This window comes from Solanum tuberosum, unplaced genomic scaffold, assembly GCF_000226075.1.
Source record: "Solanum tuberosum cultivar DM 1-3 516 R44 unplaced genomic scaffold, SolTub_3.0 scf00360, whole genome shotgun sequence".
NCBI lineage: Eukaryota > Viridiplantae > Streptophyta > Magnoliopsida > Solanales > Solanaceae > Solanum > Solanum tuberosum.
The window spans coordinates 431,788-455,990 of NW_006239282.1; the positions used below are offsets into that span (position 1 = coordinate 431,788).

Sequence of the window (24,203 nt, forward strand, 5' to 3'; positions counted from 1 at the left end):
AAGGTGTTTATCCCCCCCCCCCCCCCCTCCAAAGATTCTTCATCTCTGTGTAATAACTTGTAATGTCAAGTGCTCCTTGCGAAAGATCATTTATTTCCTTTGAATCTGATAAAGCTTGGCTCCATTGGTCCGTTCATAAAAAGTCCTCCAATTCTTTCCACAATTCAGCAGCACTATTAGCTTATTCCACACAATCTTCGTTCTCTTTCATCGGAGAATTTAAGATCCAAGAAGTGACCATGTTGTCACACTTCTCCCATGGTCGACACTTGGAGGACTCATGAGCTGGACGTTCGCACTCACCATTGATGAAGCCTAACTTGCTCTTCACTGAAAGAGCTCGCAATACACTGTGTCTCCATGATCGATAACCTATTTCACTGAATGGAACAGGAACTAGCATACCATCGGGATTATTAGATGGGTGCATGTACAGAGGACTCGTAGAATCAATGACAGAATCATCATTTTCTCAATCTCAGTCATGAGAAGTGAAATCTGATGAGTGTCTCAATTTCATAAGAGAAATGTTAAAAATCTAGAAAACTATTTTTGCTACTAGGGAAAAATTGCAACTAGGGGAAGAATGTAGAAGAAGTAGATCTAAAGCAGTCAACGAGAGAAACATGATCAATTTAATCTCCTAAGCTCTGATACCATATCAAGCCATAACAATGGCAGCAAACAACAAACTCCAATCTAGCTATGGAGGATTCTGGGAAGCCACTAGAGAAAAAGAGAAAAGCTTCAGAAATAGAAAAGTGAAAACTAAAATGCATTTTCTGTGAGATCTCTACATATACACACCCGATCCACTGACTGACTTTGGAAAGGTAGGTGCCAGCTAAGCAGAAACTAACTAACTAATAATGGGAGATATTTAACCACTAACAAACTGTTAAGCTAAGCTAACTACTCACTAACAACAAACAGACTATGAACCAATACTAACTTTGCAAGACAGTATAATAACATGTAGTCAGCTATAGCTATTCCAATAAGAGAAGGATATCTTCTCAAGAAAGTTCCGAAGAAAAGGTAGAGAAATAAATACCTCGCAAGGCCAAAAACAGTGTCGGTGGGTTTCCATTAGTTGGATGCTGAAGAACAAATTCTTCTGGGACCTTACTGCAAGGTTGACCACATAGAAGTTTCAGATGGGATTACAAGAAAAACTATGAACTAGTTAACTAAGCTTAATGGGATCCACCATATATTACCTCAATGCTTCAGCACCTAAGATTAGCTCGCGCGGAATCCATCCATCAATATTCATAAGATCTAGCCAATGTCCAATGATATCTAAGCTAATGTATACATCCCAACGCCTGATTGTTTCAAGATTTCCCTTATAAGTGCAAATCAAAGGGACTAGAAACCAGCTAAAATACTATTTTTAAGCAGTAGAAAACAAATAAAAAAATGAACAAGTCACTGACCAAATTAGCAGTTGATGAAAACCTTCGTCCCATAGGAAGCCCCTTGGGAAGAAGGGCCGACTTGGAACTGCTGTATATAGCTCAGCAGGCCAGTATAGGGCAGAATTATCTCCAGCATTAGGCTGTACAAGTCAGGAGCCATTGTAAAACTTCATTAGACATCCAAATGGTTATGATTATTGAACAAACAACTAAAGGACTCCAAGAGTGAAAATAATATAACTTCAAGAAGTGCTTTGGACATCCAAAGAACTTTTGCGACCAGGTACTAGTCTTGAGTAAAAGTTACACCAATTATCAACTTAGCAAATTAATCCTTAGTACATCCAAAATCTTGAAGCATATACTTGGGGTGATGCAGGGAAGCCAATTTTATGTGAGCTCCCCCTCATTAGATTCCTGAAGCCAAGGAAACAAGAAACAAATGGCAACTTGACTAGATGGCAGTTTGCGGAATCCTTCCATTTATCATCCTTTTTGGGAAGGTGAGTGACATTTGATGTCAAAAGTTATGATATTCAACTTTAGCATGAAGAAATATATTTGTAATTAGTTTTAAGTTTTAACTAGAACATTTTCTGCTCTTTGCCCCTCGAGAAGTGTGCAATTGGAGATGAGAACATGAACTTAGTAGGTGTCCTCATCTATACTTCTTCTTGAAACTCTTTATTTTCAAGATTTCAGCAACGTATCCTCTCCTCTAGTCAACTTTAGTCTCAAGTCAAGATAAACAGCAGATTATCCCTGTAATCACTCAAGCACTAATAGCACCATTCCTAAAATCCTCCCATCATAGACTGACTAACGTGATTCTTAAATGCAGTATTACCGGAATATTCTTGACAAGCATAGAAGAGAAAAAGTATAGTTACTTGAGTAACTTCCTAATTCGGCCATATTTTAAAGCTCTTACTTAATTTGTTGGTACATTGTAGGCTCAGATATGATGATATGCTCTTCATCACAGAGCTCTAGATATTTTCTTGCATACAAGAGAAAAATAGAGTTATCTAACACTGTCATTAGGTTATGGCACATGTCGCGAGTTTTCTAAAATAGCAGGGAATCACTACTAGGATCTCTTACTGTGGAGGTTGATGGAAGTGAAATCTTTGACTGGCCATAGAAGTATCCAATCCCACCCAACATGTTTCCAAGAGCAGCCTTACCAACAGTCACAGGCTCCAAACCAAGCTGAAAAGATAAGACATAAAGAGTTCTGCATTATATATATAGAGAGAGATGTTGCATCATGGAAGTTAATACAAGGAAATGGCTTCCAACTGCAAGTAATGCAGCATACAACAAGTGGTACGATTTTGTCATCAGCTCGATAGTCATTCCTTTTTTTATAAGAAGCATGATAGACATTCATATTTTTTCTACAATCTGAAAGAACTTGTAGAGTATTCACAGATTGAAATTGAATTCAGTCCAAAGTGATCAAATTACATAGTGAACTTTAGACTTGCATCGATATAAACAGAAAAACTTTATAACTACATTGACGGCATTAGGAGCATTGAATTGATTCAGTATGCACACTTTCCTAGATCCATGCAGCAAATTTAATAGTAAAACATGGGTTAGTTTCAGTTAAAATAATTACACATTCATAACATGTATGATGTTACTTACCTAGGTCTGTACTGCAAATATTTGTGGTACAAGGTAAATTTGGTTTAAAATATCTCATACTCATGCACATCCCATGAACTGCATGTAGAAGAATAAAATAACATATGCTCTTCCGTTGGATCCCAGGTGCAGATTGGGGGAAGGGTATCAGAGGAACTTGCACAAAAGAATCATTCCCTTTATCACAAATTGCGACAGTTTTTGAGAGTTAAAAACTGAAAATATGTTCCAGTATCTTGGTGCTTGATATAATGAACATATAGGCGTTTGACGGTTCATTTTTTAACTTAAAATAGGTAATTAAATCTCAGTGCAATTTGTCGCATAATCTGGGACACAGATTATAAATTGTTTGATACCTCATCAGATAGGATAAAGCTTTTCTTAAACTTATTGTCGAACTCCTTTTGCTTCTCAGAGAATAAACTAGTCAGTGAAGTACCTGGAACAATGGGAAGAGTTTTGTTTAGGATGAGGATAGGAAAAAATACATATAGCATAGACAATTTCCCCAAACTTAATCAACATATAGTTACTGTTAGAACATGAATATGTTTATATAATCCTACTAGAATGAATAGGTTTAGGTTTATACAATCCTATTAGAATAGGAATAGGTTTATACAATCTTATTTAGAATAGAAATAAGAATAGTAAATAGTATCCTACTTGGTAAATGATTGTATTCTAGTGTCTATAAATAGGGTCTCAATGTAATAATCTAGACACAACAACAATTCAATAATATTCTTTTCCTATATTTCTCACATGGTATCAGAGCCTCTACGATCTTGGTAAACAATCAAAGAGCTTCCGCTGTCGGCAGGTGGCTATTACCCATATATGTTGCCCGTCTGGCCAATGATTATGTTAGCAAAAGTTGGGTGACCGTCTACCTTTCATGTGATTATTTTCTCATATCTAATTTGTGTAGCACCGTGCCATCTTTCCGGTGACTACTTTTTCATACTTAATTTGTGTAGCACCGTGACATCCTTCTGATGACTACCTTTTTTTGCATATTTGATTTGCGTAGCATCGTGCATCCCTCCGAACTACTTTTCATATTTAATTTGCGTAGTACCGTGAATTTTTCCGAACTACTTTTTCATATCTGAGTTGCATAGCTCCGTGTGTCTTTTCAGTGACTCCTCATATTTGATTTGCATAGTTCCATTCGTCTTTCCGGTGACTCCTCAAATCTAAATTGTGTAGGGTTGTGCCATCATTCCGACCCTACCCATATAATTTCTCTTCAGTAGGGTCGTGCCATCATTCCGACCCTACCCATATTATTTCTCTTCTTCAATATGGTTGTGCCGTCAATCCGACCTTTCTTATATAATTTCTATTTTCTAGTTGGGTCATGTCATCATTCTGACCCTACCCATATAATTTTATTTCTTAGATTGTGACCACTCTCAGCCATCAAATCTAATACTCCGGCGTATGAGCATGTTCCGGCCAATTTTTCGGTGACTTTCTTGTTTAATATCGACTCATCTATTGATTCCAACACGATCCATATATTTTATACTAGATTTTGAGAAGTTTGTAGCCCGGGGGAGTTTAGTAGCTTTGTGTGTCAATTATGTGAGTCACTCTATGGTCTAAAACAGTCTTTGCAAGTTTGGTTTGGGGAAGTTCAACACTGTAATTTTATCACTCTGTGTTTTATCGGCATTATACATCAAATTCAGTATTTCATGAGAAGATTAAGCACATTGACATTGACTGACATAATGACATCATGCATCAAATCCAGTATTTAATGAGAAGACACGCTCATTGAGATTGACTGTCAATTTTGTGAAGTCAACTGATCAACTTGCAGATATCTCACCAAGCCCCTCACCGATCCTCGTATTAATTACATTTGTAACAAGCTAGGTACATGAATTGTATGCACTAGCTTGAGGGGGAGTATTAGAACATGAATATGTTTATACAATCCTACTATAATAGAAATAGGTTTATACAATCCTATTAGAATAGGAATAGGTTTATACAATCTTATTTAGAATAGGAATAGGAATACAAATAGAAATAAGAAAAGTAAATAGTATCCTACTTGGTAAAGGATTGTATTCTAGTGTCTATAAATAGGGTCTCAATGTAATAATGTAGACACAACAACAATTCAATAATATTTTTTTCCTATACTTCTCACACAATTTTGGGTTTAGTAAAAAATTCGGCGCAAGAAATTTTTTGAATAACATTTCTTTTGCTCCTAGAATCAGACAACAATGACCAAGGTCAAACTTCAACTGGTATATGGGACATGGCAATAGAAATGGGGAATGCATAACTTTCTAGACTGTTTCTGATATGAAAATTCATAATAATTTCAACTAGGTAAGCAAGCTTAGAGCCGAGGGTCTATCGGAAACAACCTTTCTACCCCATAAAGGTAGAGGTAAGGTCTACGTACATCCTACCCTCCCCAAACCCTACTTGTGGGATTATACAACTTACTTAAATTGACAGTTTTACTTAGTCTTAAACACGTATAAGAAATACGGAATATACTATTTAACTTTAGGGTCAATGAGGAAAGTTCACATAATAGGGACTCCTGAGAATTTAGCAACTGAATTCCATAATATTATTTGTTGACAAAATGGTAAGCATTAAAATGTCCGATGAATTGTGCTTGAAATATTTACAGAATGATCCAGCTTCTCATCAAATTAGCATGTATTCAAGTGTGTCTAGTAGCGATTCTGCATCACTAATTAATTCCTCTTTCGACCAAGAAGAAAACAAAAGTATACAAATGTTTTTTTTATCTTCTATTTATAGTAGGTTGTATCTTGAAAGCATCTCACATTTCTCTCTTTGACTCTTTCAAAATAGCCACCATATAAGGTTAGAATAGTTCTCCACCATTTCTGCTGTTCTTTTGACATCCCCCTTCTTTCTCGGCTTCTCATCAAATCAGTTGTATCTTCAGGCATTGTCCGTTCAATTCACAGCATTTTCAGAAATAAATTTCATATTTATGAAACAATAGTGCAGTGGAAAAAAAGGTTAATGGTTTCTAGATTTGTTCCAAAAAGATGGCACCTATTTCAAACTTGAAACCTCTTTTCTGGAGGTTATCCTGTTTCAAGCATGTTTTTCTTGTAACTACCCACACAAAATAAGCCACTTTAAGTGGTGGCTTTAGTCTTCATATGTTCTTCTAAGGCCATGAGTTAGTACTCTGTGGGTCAGCAACCAAAAACTTATAACAAGAATTAACAGAAAAAGGATCCAGAGTTCTGTAGCTTCCTAAGTATTTATCGTCAGTGTTTGGATTAGGTTGAACTTTGGAAAAGTGTACGCCTAGACCCAGATGGGCTTAAATGGATCGATATGGACAGTGAGGATTCACATAGGCAACCCACAACTTGCTTGGCATTGAGATGTAGTGATTGTTGTAATAATCTGCCCTTGGGGTGTGGTACAGGGGAAGGCATAACCCTGTTTTTCCAGCTCTGGTAAAGAAGCTAAGTGGTGAAAATCCAAAAGCCACTAATATCAAGCAATTATTCATACTATTCTAATTGCTAGTCCTAAATCTTGGATGTGAAAGAAAGCTCAGAACCATATATTAGATACACTGAAAGAGAATTCCATAGTTCTTTTGTTTCTGAAAACTTTATGCCTATTGCCTAGGATGTGGTATTAGAGGCAGACATAACCCTACAGGCTGTAGTTTTTCCTAGTTCTGGAAAGGAAGCTAAGGGTTGAAAGCTAAAAGTTAGAGCTCGTTCATGTTACGCTAGTCCTCAAGGTTGGACATGAAAGAAAGCTCAGAAACATATATTTAGATACACTGAAATCGATAATACAGGATCCTTGCTGCCCAAGGAAATGTGCTTTCACGCTTTACAGTTCCTCTTACTCGAACAATTAATTTTATCCTGCAAGCATCAGAGAAGCTAACCACATATAGGGAAAAGAGAAAGATAATAAGTGAAAAAAGAATTACTGGAATGATTTTGTTATCAAGCAGACGAACAAAAGACAAAAGTAACCATCGGGATAGATCATCAACACAAACGTGTTGGAAACCAAAAAGTAATATTTACATCAGTGAATCCAAAAACCAAAAATATGGTTCTCAACAAAAGAGATCCAATCATCTATGCAAATAAGGACCTCGTAAGTACACCAAAAAGAAACTAGACACAAAACACTCTGAAATTTGACAAAATATTGCTCCACCCCTTCAAATGCTCTCCCATTTTTCTCTTTCCAAATGACCCACATGATTGCTAAAGGGGAAACACTCCATGCCCTTGGGCTTCTCTTCTCCCTCCTAAGTCCAACTTTGCAAAGCCTCCTTTATTGTGTCCGGCATCACCCATTGCATCCTAAACAAGTTGAGGGCCACCCTCCGTAACCAAATAGCCACCTTGCAATGCAATAGGAGATGATCGACATTTTCTCTTGTGCTCTTACACATAGAGCACCAACTAAAATAGGTGATCCTCCTCTTCCTCAGTTTCTGTTGTTAAGATCGCACCCCCTCTCCGTCAACCATACAAAGAAACATACCTTCCTTGAAGCTCTAGGGATCCAAATAGAGTCATGGGAGAAAGTACCTTCCCCTCTCACTAGTAACCTCTTAAAATAAGAGCAAACAGTGAATAATCCATATCCACTCTCTCACCAGCTCCATAAATCTGATAAATTATTAGGAGTGGTTAGCGCATACAAAAACTCAATCAGATTGTGAAATTCGTCCAACTACTAATCCTATAGGTTCCTTCTGAATTTAAGTCCCTGTGAATAACCCCTCGTGAGACACATATTTGTTTGACTGTCTTTTCTCATTGTTGCAACTGCTTTCTCATGCTCCATTAGGGTTCATAGTCTCATCCTGAAAAGGTTTTTTTCTTTCTCCGGGTATACTCTAAACTGTCACTGCTATCCTATCAACAGGTCTGTCAATATCAGTAGTGGAGGAAGAAGAGTAGTGCCCTTTTTTCAGTTAGTCTTAATAGTTTAATAATTCAACTAGTGGTTTTCTTGCCTAAAAAGGAGTCATCCCAACATGGCTATGATAGACAGACCAAAGATTTACGCAGTCCTTGTGTGTTTGGTTTGTGCACTGGCACAGCAGAATTCGAAGCTGCTAAGATGCACGATATAAATTAGGAAAGACTTCTCACAGCATGCTCTCCCCACGCCACGTATGAGCCCAGAAACTAATCATGCATCCATCCCCAACCTCAAAGGAAATATTTCTGCAAAAACCCTTCCATCTTATGAGGGAAGCAACAACGGGTACCATAGAGAAGCGGCTTTGCAACAATCAGATTTTCGGCGAAGGTATAATTAAAGGCTCTATGCGGGCTCAAAGGCGCAAAACATTAATTTCAAAACTAGGAACCTAAGATGTCAATTACAAAAATTGGGTCATCTATATACTCTGAATTGCACCAATAGCAAAGAGTAAGAATACAATTCATTTAAATCCTTCTTGAAGGGCTACAAATATCTTCAAAACACCTATTCCTTTTCTTATCTACATATTGATGCAAGGGCAATTTTCCATCTGACTTTGTTTGTGTTGCCATCCCCCTCTATTTTCCAGTTTATCATTGCCCATCTTATACCTCTGAAATTGATAAACATAACTGATTAATCACTTTGCAATGTAGAAAGAGATGGCTAATTGCCTTTGCATTTTGTTCACATAATTAGCATCTTGAACACAAATAGATTCCCTTTTTCCTCTTTCCGAACCCATCAGCAGCCACTTAAAGTTGGCACCAATTTTCACTTAGACACCTCAAGTAGACTTTGTTCATTTTAAACACCTCAAGTAGGGCCCCGCTGTGTCATTTTGACTCTTTTTTGACAATCAGCTGAAATTACAAAGTGTGTGTAATACACTTGTGGATGACATGACATGATAACTAATTAAAAGTTGACATGTGGCATTTGAGTAAAAATAATAATTTTAAAATAAATTATAAAAAAACAACTAATTTTCAACAAAAATAAATAAATAAGATTACCTATTTTCTACCACTCCACTCCTACCCCATCAGCCTTACTTCCGTCCTTTTTGCCTCCCCAACCCTCCCACCCTTTTTTGGTTATTCTTCCTTTTTTTTTTAAAAAAATCATTGGATTTTAATTCTTTTTTTTCTTTTTTCGTTGTAAATTTGATTTTGAGAACCGTTTTATCGATAGTAAGGTGAGGTTCTGACAGATATGGCATTCTTCTTCTATTTCTTCTGGAAAAAAAAAGTGTGTTTTGTTCTAATAAAATGTTTTCAAAATTAGTGTGAGTTAGGCCTAAGACCTAATTTCACATGGTATCAGAGCAGGGCCCATCTCACCCAATGTTGGGACCCCAAAAATCAAAATTGTCCACGCACCAGGTGCTAAGCACTGGGGGTCACGTGGGTGTTAAAGAATGACAAAAGTCCCACATTGGTGGTTAATGAGATGGGTCGACTCCTTATAAGGCTTAGACAATCCTCCTCCCTTTGAGCTAGCTTTTGGGGTATGAGTTAGGTCTAAGACCTAATTTCACAAATACTATCCAGACCTACAATTTGACTTGGTATCAAATTCTACTCTTCTCCAAGTTTCCATAAGTATTTGAGCTCCAATCTTTCAACTTACAAAGCTTTAGTCTAAATAATAATAATGCCTTCCTTCAATGTCAAAAGTAGTCCATCTTTCCTTTACTCTCTCTTTAAATTCGCCAGTACCCAGCCACCAACTTTCAAATTTAAAGTAAGACTTGGTATGCACTCGAAGTGTGATCAAAGCATATTCTTGGAAGAATCTATTGTTTGATATTGCTAAACATCTCACTCCATTATGTGGAGTTAAGAAATCTAACAATTCTAGAGGAGGTTTCCATCTGGACCAAGTGTAGCTTCCACCTTCCAGCTTTAGGATCAATCATCTCTACATCTTCAACAAAATCAAAAAAATTCAGTCATGCATTTAGAACTTCTGGCATATTCCCTCTTCTCTGAGGAAAATCTGACAATGTTAAAATCTCCCCCTACCACCCATGGCCCTGAAAACAGGCCCCTTGCAGCCCCAATCTACCACAAAACGTTGTCTTTTCTTATTACAGTTTGGAGCATAAACCCCTGTAATGCGCCCTTTTGAAATCTTTGGCTCTTGACTTCAAACTACAAGTCAGAGTATAAGAACCAGTTTCCACCACCTCCCCTTTTTCCCCAAATTTTACTATCCCACAACATTAGGATGCCTCCCCTAGTTCCACTAGCATCCAATTGCACATACCTAGCTCCCTTGTTCCCCCACAACTGCTTGGTTATCTCCCCATTGTTTCCTGGAAACAGAAGACATCTGCTATCCATTTTTCAATTAAACAATTTATCACCCTCTCTTTTCCCTACAATTTAACCCCCTCACATTCCAGGATATTATTTTGACATTCATCATTCCAGTTGAAGTTTCTTTCCCCTGATTCTTGCCCCTGTACTCTGGGACTTCATGTCCAGTACCAGGCCTTTCAACTCTTTTAAGCCTTTTATTTTAGGAATTGTCGTAACCCCTGGCTCAGGTTCCTACATAATAGATACTGTCAATCTTCTTGAAAAGTGTCAGTCTCTTTTTCGCATCCCTGAAATTCAATCCCAACGTGCTTCCTTAATTTGATTATGTTTTGATGAACCCTTAATGATGCATCCATCTCCCCATCAAAATCTTCATCTTGATGCTGAAAATTTAATGCTTCAGCATCCTTGACAACCCGTGCAGCAGCTTCAGATGACTCAATTAATTGCATGGCTTTTTGTCTTTATTACTATGAATCAGTGTTCCAACCCCTTCTATATTTGTCATTGCATCTATGTAATCATCTGATTCTTTTTGGTTCACCTTGTCATACAATTTTTGTGCTTGGTTCTCTTCTGAATTTTGAGTCAGCAAGTCCCCAGAATTACTATTGAAAAACCCACATCTAGACAATTTGCTTTGAACTCTACCAGCATTGGAACTATTTGCATGTTGCTAAAAATATAAACTGGTTTGATATAAGGAGATGAGCCTCAGTAAGTAAAATTGGGCCTGTTTTAAAAGGTGGCTCCTTTGCTCTTTAACTGATGATTGCCTGTTAGCCTAAATCAGGGCCCAAATTTTGCTTAAGTGGCCCCCCACTCCAAGACACGTGTCTCTGGACCCTTGGTAGCTGCACAATTTTAAAAAAAAAACTTCCTCAGAGGTGTTCACGTGCTTGTTCTCCTCTATAACACAGCTGTTTGCCCTAGCTCTTTCTATATACGGCTTACGCCCATTGGTCCTTTGTCATCCCTGCTTCTCCATCTCCGGCGAACAATTACAAATCTCTTTTCTACTAGACTGCAGGCAACATTACATTCAATTACCTATGACAAACAAATGGATCATCTTTAATCCCCTTTGACCTCCATCTCTTTTTCTACTTTCCTGATTAGATACATGTTGAAGTCAGAATAATTCCAGAATTTCTTTTTAAAGATTTCCACTTATTAACAAAAAGAATCTAAAAATTTCCACTTATCAACAAAAAATCTAAAGATTTCCTTTTTATGTCAATCATACTCTAATGAACTCAGCATAAACCTGTCAGCCTGCTGGCCCGTTCTTCAACTCTTGAATCACGAGTACTGGTTCCAGAAAGAAAAACAATGTCTGCTTTGAAAGGAATCCTAGCAGAAATCTGGATTAAAAAGAAAACCTACTTAACAATATATAGATCAGCAGTAGTGAAGATAGCGATAATTGACTGAGAACGTACCTGAAATACTAAAATGTTGGGAGAATCATCAGATGAGTCCGAAAGCTGTAAATGGCCAAATTGTCTTGCCTAACAAAACATGGACGAAAAGCAAGCAACAGACTAAGTGGCCAACTACTAAGGTAGAAGGCAAACTGTAAGATTTGACATAACTTCCAACAATGTAGCTACAAATATGAGTAGTATGCGTACTTGGACTGCCAAATTTGCCTGGACTAGATCAGAGAGATTGTGAATGTGAGGTGTCTTGAAACCAGAATAATGTACTCCAGATACATCCTACAAGAAGTTCTTCAAATAAAAATCTAACCGCAGATAAATGCTAAACAATAAGAGCACCTGTTGAAACATTAAAAAGAGGGTCATAGAGTACAATGCAGAACTACCATTTCAGTTCTTGTACTGTTAAAATATGAAGTACAGATTTGCAATTCAAAAGAATGTCAAAATGATGTCAAAGCAATCTTCTAGAATTAGCAATAAACTACAGGAAAACAACATTATAATAGAGGGATCTCAGCCATGCAGTCTTCATGAAAGAAAGTGATAACAACATAATCAAGGTTTCTCCCATATAATTACAACATCTCAGAGCAGAAGGGATCAGTTCTCCTATAGAAATAACATTTATTCATACCTATCTTTTGAAAAGAAGGCAGAAATATTAGTTAAATGGAGCTTTTTATCAAATGCTTTGAATGACCAAAACACAAGCTTCTTAAAAAGAATCTTTAAACACTAACAATTCCTTGCCTTATATGGAGTTTATTGTTAGTATAATTTACTGATGAAAGCAGTGCATACATATGTATAAGGTGTTAAAGATGCAACTAAGTCATCGTCATCAACCTCACTTTGGTATAAAGCAACCTCAAAGCCAGCATGCTATCTCAAGTTTGACAAATTTCTTCCCTTTGCAAAGCTCTCTTCGTGGTTGACTGAAATTTGGTAGAAGAAAAGGCATATCTAGACCTGAGAGATTACATCCTTCCCTATAGAAATTTTTCTTTGAAATGTGAATGGTTGTATCCAAAGCAACACTGAGTGTTGTGGAAACTCTGTGAAGAACAAAATAAAATAAAAAGATTATGTCCCTTCCTAAATATGTATGGATACTAGAAGCTCTAAAACAGAGCACTGCATCTACAAGTTCAATTTTGCACCAAAGATAGAACCAAAAAGTGTTGTTAGCCTATATCTTCTGAATGGAACTATATTTGCCTTTCAAACACCTCAAGTTCCTCATTTTTTTCTTCCAAATTTTTCACCATATACAAGCTGGTTCAGCATTCCACCATTTCCACCTTCCTTTATCAGACCCCACTGTCTTGTTTCCTGGCATCCTTTCCTCTAGAAACATGGAAACTAATATTCTAACTACCCTACTAAAACTAGTATATAAGGTAAAAATGACTGAGGTTCTTTTTTTTTATTTCCAACTCATCTAATTTTAGAAAGACTGGAAATGCAAAGCATGACAGGTTAGCATTTCTCGACTTTTACCTCCTTCCAAAAATTTTGTAATACACCTTGTACTCTTAGTCATTCCCCCTCCTTGTTGCACTCTTTTATTTCGCTACCAAGCTATATCCTTACATTAACCATCATCCTTATAGTTCAACACGCAAGAGCCAAGTCGGTTTTGGCTTGAACAGGTACTTTTCACAAACTTTTCTCCAGCTCAATTATCTGGAGGGTTATGTTCATGCTAAAGCAACATTTTCCTGGGTTCATCTTCATGTGAACCAAAGAATTGCCCTCGATATATATTTTGTAATGAATCCATTAGCATCTAACCAGAAACTTAACCAGAGCAACATACCTCCAAAAGTTGTACGTGACAAACAATTGGAAAGCGTGATTATTGAGTGCCTAACCTTACCCGAGGACCACAAAAGACCTCCTAGGCACCTACTTAGCTATCCTCACAAAGCAACAGAAATGAAGGACATGGAACCCTCCAATAAGAACACAAAAAAAGGAAAAGAAAAGAGAAAGGTCGCTCAATGTAGCATTGTCACTTCAAATATTCAGTGCCGCTAAAAACAATTTTTTAAATAGATCAGTATCCTCTTAAAATAATAAGCCTACAAAAATCAGAAGAGAGATTTTAGCCCAAGCCTTGTCTCTGAAGAGCTTCACATCTTCAGAAGACATGTATAAGACAATAGTTTTTTTGAAACTGGTATAAGGCAATAGTTAAAAGGTCAAAGAACCATATGAATAGATGCATAATCACAGCTGATTGAAGATCACTGAAATAGTTGACTTTTCAATTGCAATTGAAAATCAGTCAGCAAATTACCTCTGAAAATAAGTGAAGCTGCCAGTCTCCAATGTCACTACGTGATCCTGACGCCAAAATAGAATCACCATGAATATCGAAGACTCTGCTACCCAAAGTAAGACTTTTCCCGCCTTCATCAGCCACATAAAAAAACAAGTGTGCGGTTTTTAACATTTCTTCATCAGGGACAGATCTGTGAAGAAATTTGAGTGTCAATTGTTTAAGGGATAAAACACATGAGATGGAGACACAAATTCATAACTATCATAAGATTTCAGTTGGAAATACAGCTTTTCAGAAAAGAATATCATTCATGCTTAAAGTGGTCGCAATACTAAAATTAACTTGTGAAGTAAATGCAGTAGAGACTTTTAATAAGAGAACACAATACCCTAGTTAAGTTAATGATGATCATCTGTGAAAAAATAACCAACAGCCACAATCACTGATCCCACTGCTTTAAAGATGCAAGAGGCAACCAAATTTTCAAGAGTCTAGGCACTCTAATCTCATTCAGCAATTTTACCACACATTTTTCTAATGTGTTGTACGCGCACTTTAAGTTAAGATATGCCATCACACATGAAATTTATTATTCAACTTGAAATGATCTTACATATTGTTGATTAGCATAATTTAAAAGGCATGATTCTAGAAGATTTTACTCTTGCCTAATTGTAGGAGAAGATTGATTTTATTAATTAGCTGTAATTCACTGTCTTTCCTATTATAGTCATAGCATTCTTTGTATAAATGCTCTTGTTTTATGGGATGTAAAAGTATAAAGAAGCTTTCTCTTCTTGACCAAAATATACAGATATATCTTCCAAGAAATACCTTTTTTTTTGCTAGATAAAGTAAATTTTATTAAAATCAGAACCAAGATGGTACTGTGTGGAGTACAATCTACCTGAACATTACAGTTTCTCCACAACATCCTCATGTTTTCCAAAAAATTCAGAAAGTGATTCACATTTTCTACGTTATAACCCCTACACCCAAAGTACAAAAAAATTTACCGTCCAGACAAACCTAAACCAAAAGTATAAATTATGTAAACACCTATTCTTTACAAAAGAAATATGATATTCTTCCCTTTTAACATCTGTTCCTCTCCAACCAAATAGTCCACATAATGCATAATGGACTGTAGACACATTCACAACATGATAGCAAATAAGAAAGGAGTTGATGAAATAAAGACAAACTCATTTTGTTGATTGCCTAGGTCATCATTCAATCAACCAATGACACCTATATATCATTAATTGCAGAAAACAGATGAAATCTGCAGCAAATGACTAAGCTTTGCATAAGCCGAAGCAACGTGCTATTTCCTTACTAGAGAACCTGATTGTAAACAAATTTCTACTTTGACAGGCACGACGTCCACAAGAGCCAAGTATTTGCATGTCAGGCTAAAGAAAGGAAGATCATGAGAGATGGTAAGGAGAAATACTCATCGCTCTGCACTCCAATTCGAACAGCCCAGTCTCCACCATAGCCACTACCATGATCCTTGGATTTCAGAAAACTAGTAGTCAAGGTCATTGTCTGTTCACTCAGAACCTGATGTCCATAATCCCGTCCATTATGACTAGTCCAGCCATATTGTTTCAACTCATCTGAATCTTGGCATACATGACGCATGAAATACCTCTCATTCTTGACTCCAAGCCACATTAAGCCAGCAACCAATGATTGCGGAGTCCTGCATATTATATTATAAGAACATATAAAGTGAAGCTCCATCAAAGAGTATATTACAAACATATAAAAAAAGAACCATGTAGTATACAAACAATAGAGAAAATGATAAGAGTTAACAAGAAAACACCAGTATGGGCATCCCCAGTATCAGTAATACTTTTATTTCCTACACTGGACCTTGGTAACTGATGCATCAACAAGTCCGTTGCCTAGACAGAAATGCTCAATTATGACACAATTAGTTGTCACGTTTCTCAAGTTGAACGAACAAAATCTACTCAAAATTTTTGATGGGATAATGGGATAAACACCAGGATGCTAGCATTATAGCATTCTATTTATCTCCAACATCTTTCTGTTTTCCATGACCTCAATTCCTCAAATATTCAAATAGAAATGGTAAACTAATACACAGTGAGTGCAGAACTTTACCATGTATTTGTGCAATCTCTGCACCAAATGTCATAGCTTGGAACTGGTTGCATTCATTCATTTCATGATATTAGGAATCAGGTAAAGCGCGGTGAAATGATATCACCACTTTGTAAGATTAAGATACTTTCTTCTGATTATGTCAGCAAAAGATGAACTTGTTTTATTCTTATGCTCGAGTTACAATAACCAAGAAAGTCTATCTATCCACATTAATTCTATGATCTCTTTTTTTCAAACTGGTAAGGTTGTAGTCTCCAGCATTAAGGGTATGCTGGCCACCTCCAAAAAAAAAGCAATTATAAACTTCCTAATAAATCTATAATTTGAGCAGTATATTCTATACACAACTGTTTACACCAAAAGAGCAAAGATAAAATACAATTCATTTTACTTTATGAATGGAATTGGACATGTCTTCAAAACATCTGTCATTCCTCTCTCTCCATATTGACCACCACATACATGATAGGATTAATCTCCACTACCTCTTCTGGTTCTTGCTTCCACCCCTCCTAACCCAGCAGCTCAGAAGGTCTGATGTATGCTCTGGCATGATCTTACTAGTGCATGTATTGATGAGGAAGAGGTTCCATAGCTGGGTAGTAAACTTGCAATACAAATATAGGTGTTTGTTTGTTTCCCATGTCATATTATATAGAAAACACCGGGGAACAAGCTGTCTTCCTTTTCTCTGCAACACTTCTTGAGTTAGTCATACCCTCTTAGTAACCAACCAAGAGCCACTCATTCTACCTCCCAATCATTTAGTAATCTTCTGAAACAGATGTCCCATACCTGTGTTGTCCAGCAATCAGAAAAAGTTACCTCACGATTCACACAAATTAGGTGCAAGTCTGGGGAAGACCTCCTTAAGAGGACTTAGATCAATTCACCCATCCTTCAAAAATTGTCTTAGTACCATTTCACACCTTGAGACACATATTTGCTTCCAATACTGGCCATAGGTTCTTGATAGTCCTCCAAACCCCCATTCCATAAGAATGAGAGACAGTTTTTGTACACCAGGGACTGAGTTAACCATAGTCAGTCACTATGACTTCCTTCCACAAGGCTCTTTCCTCACAAGTGTATCTCCACAACCACTTAATTAGCAAGCTTTCATTCTGTAGGTTCAGATTTCTGATTTACAAGCCCCCTCTTTTCTTGCTAAGAACATTGTTTTCCAGTTTACCAAGCAGTACCCCATCCCTTCTTTATTTCCTTGCCATAGAAATTTTCTCCTCAGCCTGTCAAGATTTTTCACCACTTCTGCTGGAAGTAGGAATAGGGACATCACAAGAATGGGCAAAGAAAGGTATTGGGCCTTCCCATTAGCTAACTCCCTCCTAGAGACAGGTATTGGGCCTTCCCATTAGCTAACTTCCTCTTCGTTTTCTCAACGATCCCATCCCAGATTTCCAATACCTTATGTTTAGTACCCAGAGGCATTCCAAGATAGGTTGTAGGCAACTGTTCTATTTTGCATCCCAAAATGTTTTGCCAACTCTGGAATCTTGGGACCTCCTTGATTGGGAATAGTTTGCTCTTCCCCAGTTAACTCTCAAACCTACTATAGCTTCAAAGAGGACCAGGATTACTCTGATATATTTGATATGTTCAGCTACTGGCTCTGAGAAGACGATGGTGTCATCTGCATAAAGCATAGAACATATCTCCTTTTCCTCCCCCACTCTGTCACTGATCTGAATGCCCCTGATCCACCTCTTTTGAGTTGCAATTCTCATCATGCTATCAGAACCCTCCATAGCCAGGATGAATAGAAAAGGGGGGAAAGGATTACCTTGTCTCAGCCCCTTTCTGATGAAAAACACCCATTGGTTCCCCATTCACCATAACAGAGAACTTGACTGTTTTGATACAGTATTCAATCAATTTCAACCCCCACTCCCAAACTCCATTTGTCTGAGAGTATTCAATAAATAGGTCCAATTTCACATGACCATAGGCTTTTGGATATCCAGCTTGCACATTATCCTGGGACTCCACCTTTCCTTCTTGAGTCTATACACTCACTGACTATAAGAGTTACATCCATGATCTATCTCCCTTTTATAAAAGTCATACGGTGCTTTTGACCAGCTTGTTCACCATTTTTTTAAGCCTCTTCGCTAACAGTCTAGCAATGATTTTGTACATCCCAATTCCCACCAACCAGAGAAATTGGGTTGAAGTCCTTCAAGTCTGTAGCACCTGGTTTCTTTGGAATCAGGGCAATGAAGCTTGCAGTGAATTTTTTGGCAAAGGCTTGGTTGGAGTGAAAATAGTGAACACTATTAATGATGTCTTCCTTCAGATACCCCAAAAAGATTGGAAGAACATCATTGGGAACCCATTTGGCCCAGGAGCCTTCACATGTTAAGGCATTCTTATATTTCCTCCTTCCTTTGTCTCCAATTTCCCCTATTGTTTTTATTCCACTCCAATTTTGCTTTAAGCATTTTCAGCTTTTTAGCTAATACATGTCCTAGTCTGATATTCACAAAAAAGGATTCCCACCATCCTCTGACCTTGTCCTGAAAAACAACTACTTCCAGCCACCAAGTCTCAAATTTGATATAAGACTTCTTTCACTCCCAGTTTCCACAGGACAATAAGATACGATTGTGATCAGAATTCAATTTGGGAAAAGCTCCCCCCACCCAATTCAGCAGAGTGTAGAAACCTGTCAATTCTGGATGCACATCCATACTCCCCTCTTCTTCCATATAAAATATCCTCCAAATAAAGGAGGATCCACCAGCTCTAGTTCCTCTATGCAGTCAGAAAATTTTGTCATAGCACAACTTGTGTTAGTTAGTTCTCCCTGAAGGATACCTACCGACTTAATCCATGGCCCATTTGAAATTGTTTTTCATGTCTAACAATTCTTGCCACAGAATTCTTATGGCCATTCTATTACAATCTGCATATATTGCACTTAGATGTCGGTTCCAGTTATCACTGGCACTTCAGAACCTACCAGTGCATGGTTGCCATTGACCACCAATTCTTCATTCCAAATTCTTTTATCCCAAAGAATTAGGATCCCACCACTACTTTCCTGAGCCTTCTTATTAATCATTCACATTCATCCTCTTCCTTTTCAAATTAATGATATTCTCTCAGAACAAAAAAATTGAAGACAAAGCCTCACTCTGGGTACAATCCAGTGTACTTAAGCTTAGCCAACTTTTTGGGGTTGCTTTTGAAGGATGTGATAAGGTGGCTTTTGATCTTTTTCTGAGAATTGATCAAAAGAGGGGGAAATTGAGGCAGAAGAAGGTGGAGACAACACCAATCAAAGCAAAGAACACACAACCCCAAAGGAGATAAGAAATTTGGAATTCCATGTTAAGTTTAAAGAAGGGGAATCAAGAAACAGGAGGAGAATAACAAACACAAATCTCCAATGAAAGTCAAAATCCTTTCTTGGAATGTAAGGGGGGTAAATGGTGAAGAAAAAAGGGGGATAGTCAGAATATTATTTCAACATTGGGGGGTTGATATTTACGTTCTGGTTGAGACAAAATTGAGAGGATCAGAGGTGAATGTATTCAAACAATTATGGCAAAATAGATGGATGGGGGAATTTCACTTGGATGTTATAGCCAGAAGTGGTGGTATCGTAGTAATGTGGATAAGAGGGTGTGGAAAGGAGAGCTAGTGACAGCAGCAAACCAAATGGTAACCTGCAAGTTTGAAGGCATTAATCAGGCATTCACTTGGTTTCTTTCAGCTGTGTATGCTTCTTGTGACCCAATAATTAGAAGAGAACTTTGGCAAGCCTTCATCAACATCAAAGAACTGTGTAGTGGGCCTTGGGTAGCTTGTGGAGATTTTAATGACACAAGATATCCAAACGAAAGATCAGAAGGACATAGAATTACTACGCCAATGACTGAATTTTCTGAATGGATCAATGAGATGGAGTTCATCGATCCTTCTTTATTTGGGGTGTCCTTCACATGGAGAAAGGGGGACAACCACATGTCAGCCTCCAGAATTGATAGGTTCTTATTTTCTTCCCAATGGGATGAGACCTTCACATGGATTAAACAGAACATGCTTCCCAAAATAGGTTCAAACCACAATCCAATTATGCTTCAATGTGGAGATTTAAATTTGAAGAAGTCTTACTTCAAGTTTGACAATGGTGGTTAAGGGTGGAGGGTTTCTCAGGCAAAGTTAAAGAAAGGTGGGCATCTTTCAATATCACTGGTACGGGCTCTTATGTCCTAGCCTCCAAGTTGAGGATGCTAAAAGAATGGAAGCTGGAGAATAGGAACAATTGGAATCAAAGGAAAGAGGCAATTCTAAATCAGCTGTCAATTTTAGAAAAGACTCAAGAGTTGAGATTACTATCAGAGGATGAGTTACTTCAGAAATTATATCTTTCAATGGAGTTTGAAGATGTTGCAAAAAACGAGGAAATAGCTTGGAGGCAGAGGTCTAGAGTACATTGGCTCAAACACGGAGACAAAAATACCAAGTATTTTCACAGGATGGCTACAGCCCATAAAAGATTTTACACTATTGACAAGTTGATGGTGGAAAGGGTTACAGTAAGTAACAGATCCAGATGCAATTAAGGGAACCATAATCAGTAACTACCAAAATCTATACAGAGAAACACTTAGTTCCTAATTTACCCCTATCATTAATTATAGTCATTTCCCTATTACATTTTTCAAGACATTGTATTTATTATATTTAAAGGGTGATATAGTAAAATTACCCTTTTATTTATAGTTTCTTAAAAGGCGGAATGACCTGGGAGACCCCTGTACTTGACTTCGTTTGTCAGTTGAATCCTCATACTCATCACTTTGCCAACCAAACCCTTAAACTCATCAGAAAACAATATTTTAAACCGCTCTGACCATTGACCGAGCTTATGTGACATTAATATTGGTGAGTTGGAAATATGTGTGATAACACGCGCATTTTACTTCTAAAAAAATCAATTTAACAAAATTAAAAAATAAGATTCATCTTCTTCAACCCTCCTTCACCCACTCACCCACCCATCCACAACTTTCTTCTTCTCCACCAGCCTCTCTCCTCTACCCCTCAACACAGCTCTCAACTTTCTTCTTTTTCCAGCCCATTCTTCTTTCTCCAACTCCACATTCACTCTTCTCCGCCTCTTCTTCTTCTTCTTTTTTTATACAAATCGATAGCCTCAACTACTTCTAAAATTTTAGTTTTTGTAGGTTTGAAAAATTATTAGTATCATTATTTTATTAGATGGTTTCAACGAGGAGATGTGGATAATGTGAAGGATGATTGTGACTATTGGAAATTTTAAAACTCCATTGATAAGCTTGAAAAAGCTTAAAACATAATAAATGGGTCTTTTGAATTTGTAAAATTAATTAAAAAATTTGATTGGGGTTCATTGAGTTTGTGTTGGTGAACTTGTAGTTGAATTTACAAGTTAAATCGAGAAGAATTTGATCTAATGGGTATGAATTTAGTGCTCAATTTGTGACCAAATATGAAGAAGATGACTATTTGAAAAGTTTAAGAAATTAAAAATTTGATCTATTTTATTTTTTTAGCACTTAATTTTCGTATGTGGCACTAAAAAATGATGTGGAATTCCATGTTTAATCGCGTCCATTACACGCACACTGACCGGAGGAGAAAAGGGCTTAAAATGTTATGTTCTATTGGGTTTAAGGGTCTAGTTGGCAAAGTGATGAGTATGAGGGTTCAACTGACAAACGGAGCTCTCTCAGGTGATTCCGCCTTCTTAAAAAGTGTGCAAAGTCAATAGTGGACAAGTATTTTTGGACAAAGGGACTATAAAAATTTGTCAAATTATTGGAACTGCTAACTTTTCTATATATAAATATTACACTTGAAAAATTAAGAAAAAAAATTCTCATTGTCATTCAACAATCAACCCTCTAACATTCCAACTAAGAATTTTAATTTTCATCCGGAAAAGGATTGGTATTCCTCCCCTTGTTCTTCTTCTCCCCCGTCACAATTCACCAAGCATATCAACCTTCATTAGTTTCCCCTTTCTTTTTAGACTTCCTTTCCCCTCCTTTAGGCTTCATAGATTTTTAATTGAAGTTGTTTCTTTCCACTATTCTTAGAATCATATCTAGGATTTATGCTCAAACCCATTATAGCATTTACTCTAAATGTCTTGCATGCTTTCCCCATGACTAGTTGCTCCATTTTGATGTCTCAATTACTGTAGGACTTTGAATTTGATCGTCGGAATCACATAAGGGAAGAAAGAGACAATCACTTTAATTGTAACGAGAATTCAGAATCTGAGTCAACAACTGAAGGAGCGGTGCTAGAGACTGACCTTGGCACACAAAAAGAATAATTCATTCACTCAACTTCATCATCAACTACTAGATCAACTACTAGATCATGGATCGAGTGTAGTATCTCTACAGGCTTCAACTAAATGTTCTATGGAGGCTGAGGAGGGATGGATGAATTAGAAATAGGACCTTTTTGCCTTAAAAACTTGCTAGCCTTGCTTGGTTTGGCCAATTTTTTACTCCCGCTTTCCCACTTATAACATTGAACTCTTTAAAATAATAGGCCCGATCTATGTTTTTTGTTCCAAAAGGTCCATTAGCATCATTTTAATCTGTAACTAAGATGGAGTTTGTTCAACTAAAGGACCAATTCCATGGTTTAGTTCAAATATCTGGCCTTGTTTGTCACTCATGTGGTCCACCACTACATCCACCATGTCTATTACTGACTGCAACTAGCATTTTGGGACTCGAGGTAGCCACTCCTATAACCATCGACTTTGCTACGTCAGCAACCCCATTATGATAAAGGAATAGTCATCCGCGATCAAGACACAATATTTTCAATCTCCTATTTTCGCCTCCACCCTAAAGGAGGATCTAAGAGAGAAACTTTGACGCATAATCAAGCCCAAACTAGATCCGATTGTTCTTTTGCTTCAACATCCATTGCAACAAAACCACCAAAAATATCTTCAATGGATTTGCAATTACCTTCTGACCAAGTATGAAGAAGAAGACCTAGGCTTTAATCCATACATGTTCTGAGTTCACCTTGTTCATTTGTGTGATGGACACCGGCAACCACCAATCCAATGAAAGTCTTCTCCTATTTCAAAACCATTTGTTTTCTTCAACCCTCGTAGATTCTTGTTTTGGCGGAAGATAGAGGAGGAATTGGTTATGGGAAAGATGTGTTACTCTAATGCTGGATGTAATTTGCCATCTTTCAATTAAGCCAGCTTTGAATCACTTTCGATTTAGGAAATGTTACCAGTTCCAAAAAAAATCACTTCCGATTTAGGGGATACATGGAATGGATCGTTGAAGGTGTCACTCAAGCAGTTTGAGATTTCAGGAAATATGAAATGTTTTTGCAGTTGGGTTAATTTTGACCATATTTTTTTTAGGGAAAAGGGTCAAAAATACCCCTCAACTTTATTTTATTGGTTGACTAAACCCTTACCGTTAAAACGAGGTTAGTTTTACCCCTGCCGTCTACAAAGTCATCATATGTACCCTCCAAATTAACGATTTCCCCAAATCAATTCCAAATTCTCAACTTCGACCCGAATTATCCCTTTAAAAAACAAATTATCAATTAAATCCGACCCATAACCCATTTAATCTTATCTTACATACCAAATGTATAAAAAAAAAAGTAATGAATTCACCAAAACCCATTTCAATTCCTAATGAACAAATAAATTTCCAGCCATTAATGAGCTTTTAAGAAGCAATGTTAGGAGCAAAAGCAGAGGAAGAAGACATGCCAGCCTTATGTTCATACACAAAAATAAGAACAATATTGCTATTGAAATAATCCAATAACCTTCTTCCCCAAAAGTCACTTGTATAGATATATTCACTAGTTCTTCAAATCCGCCGCACACGACGGCGAAAAGGCAGTACTA

The 24,203-nt window shown here is 37.1% G+C and overlaps 1 protein-coding gene across 4 annotated transcripts in view; it reads right to left on the reverse strand.

Moving 5' to 3' along the window:
* Positions 1-24,203, reverse strand: part of LOC102580572 (mannosyl-oligosaccharide glucosidase GCS1) — a 38,768-nt gene that overhangs the window by 11,082 nt on the left and 3,483 nt on the right. For 2 of the 4 annotated variants that reach the window (XM_015315332.1, XM_015315333.1), the window contains exons 3-12: positions 15,594-15,845; positions 14,153-14,327; positions 12,040-12,126; positions 11,848-11,916; positions 11,673-11,769; positions 3,437-3,519; positions 2,526-2,633; positions 1,440-1,561; positions 1,221-1,328; positions 1,055-1,128 (exon numbers count right to left, since the gene is read on the reverse strand). In XM_015315332.1, coding sequence (XP_015170818.1) covers positions 1,055-1,128; positions 1,221-1,328; positions 1,440-1,561; positions 2,526-2,633; positions 3,437-3,519; positions 11,673-11,769; positions 11,848-11,916; positions 12,040-12,126; positions 14,153-14,327; positions 15,594-15,845 — 1,175 coding nt within the window. The other 2 variants (XM_015315334.1, XM_015315335.1) reach the window with 2 other exon arrangements.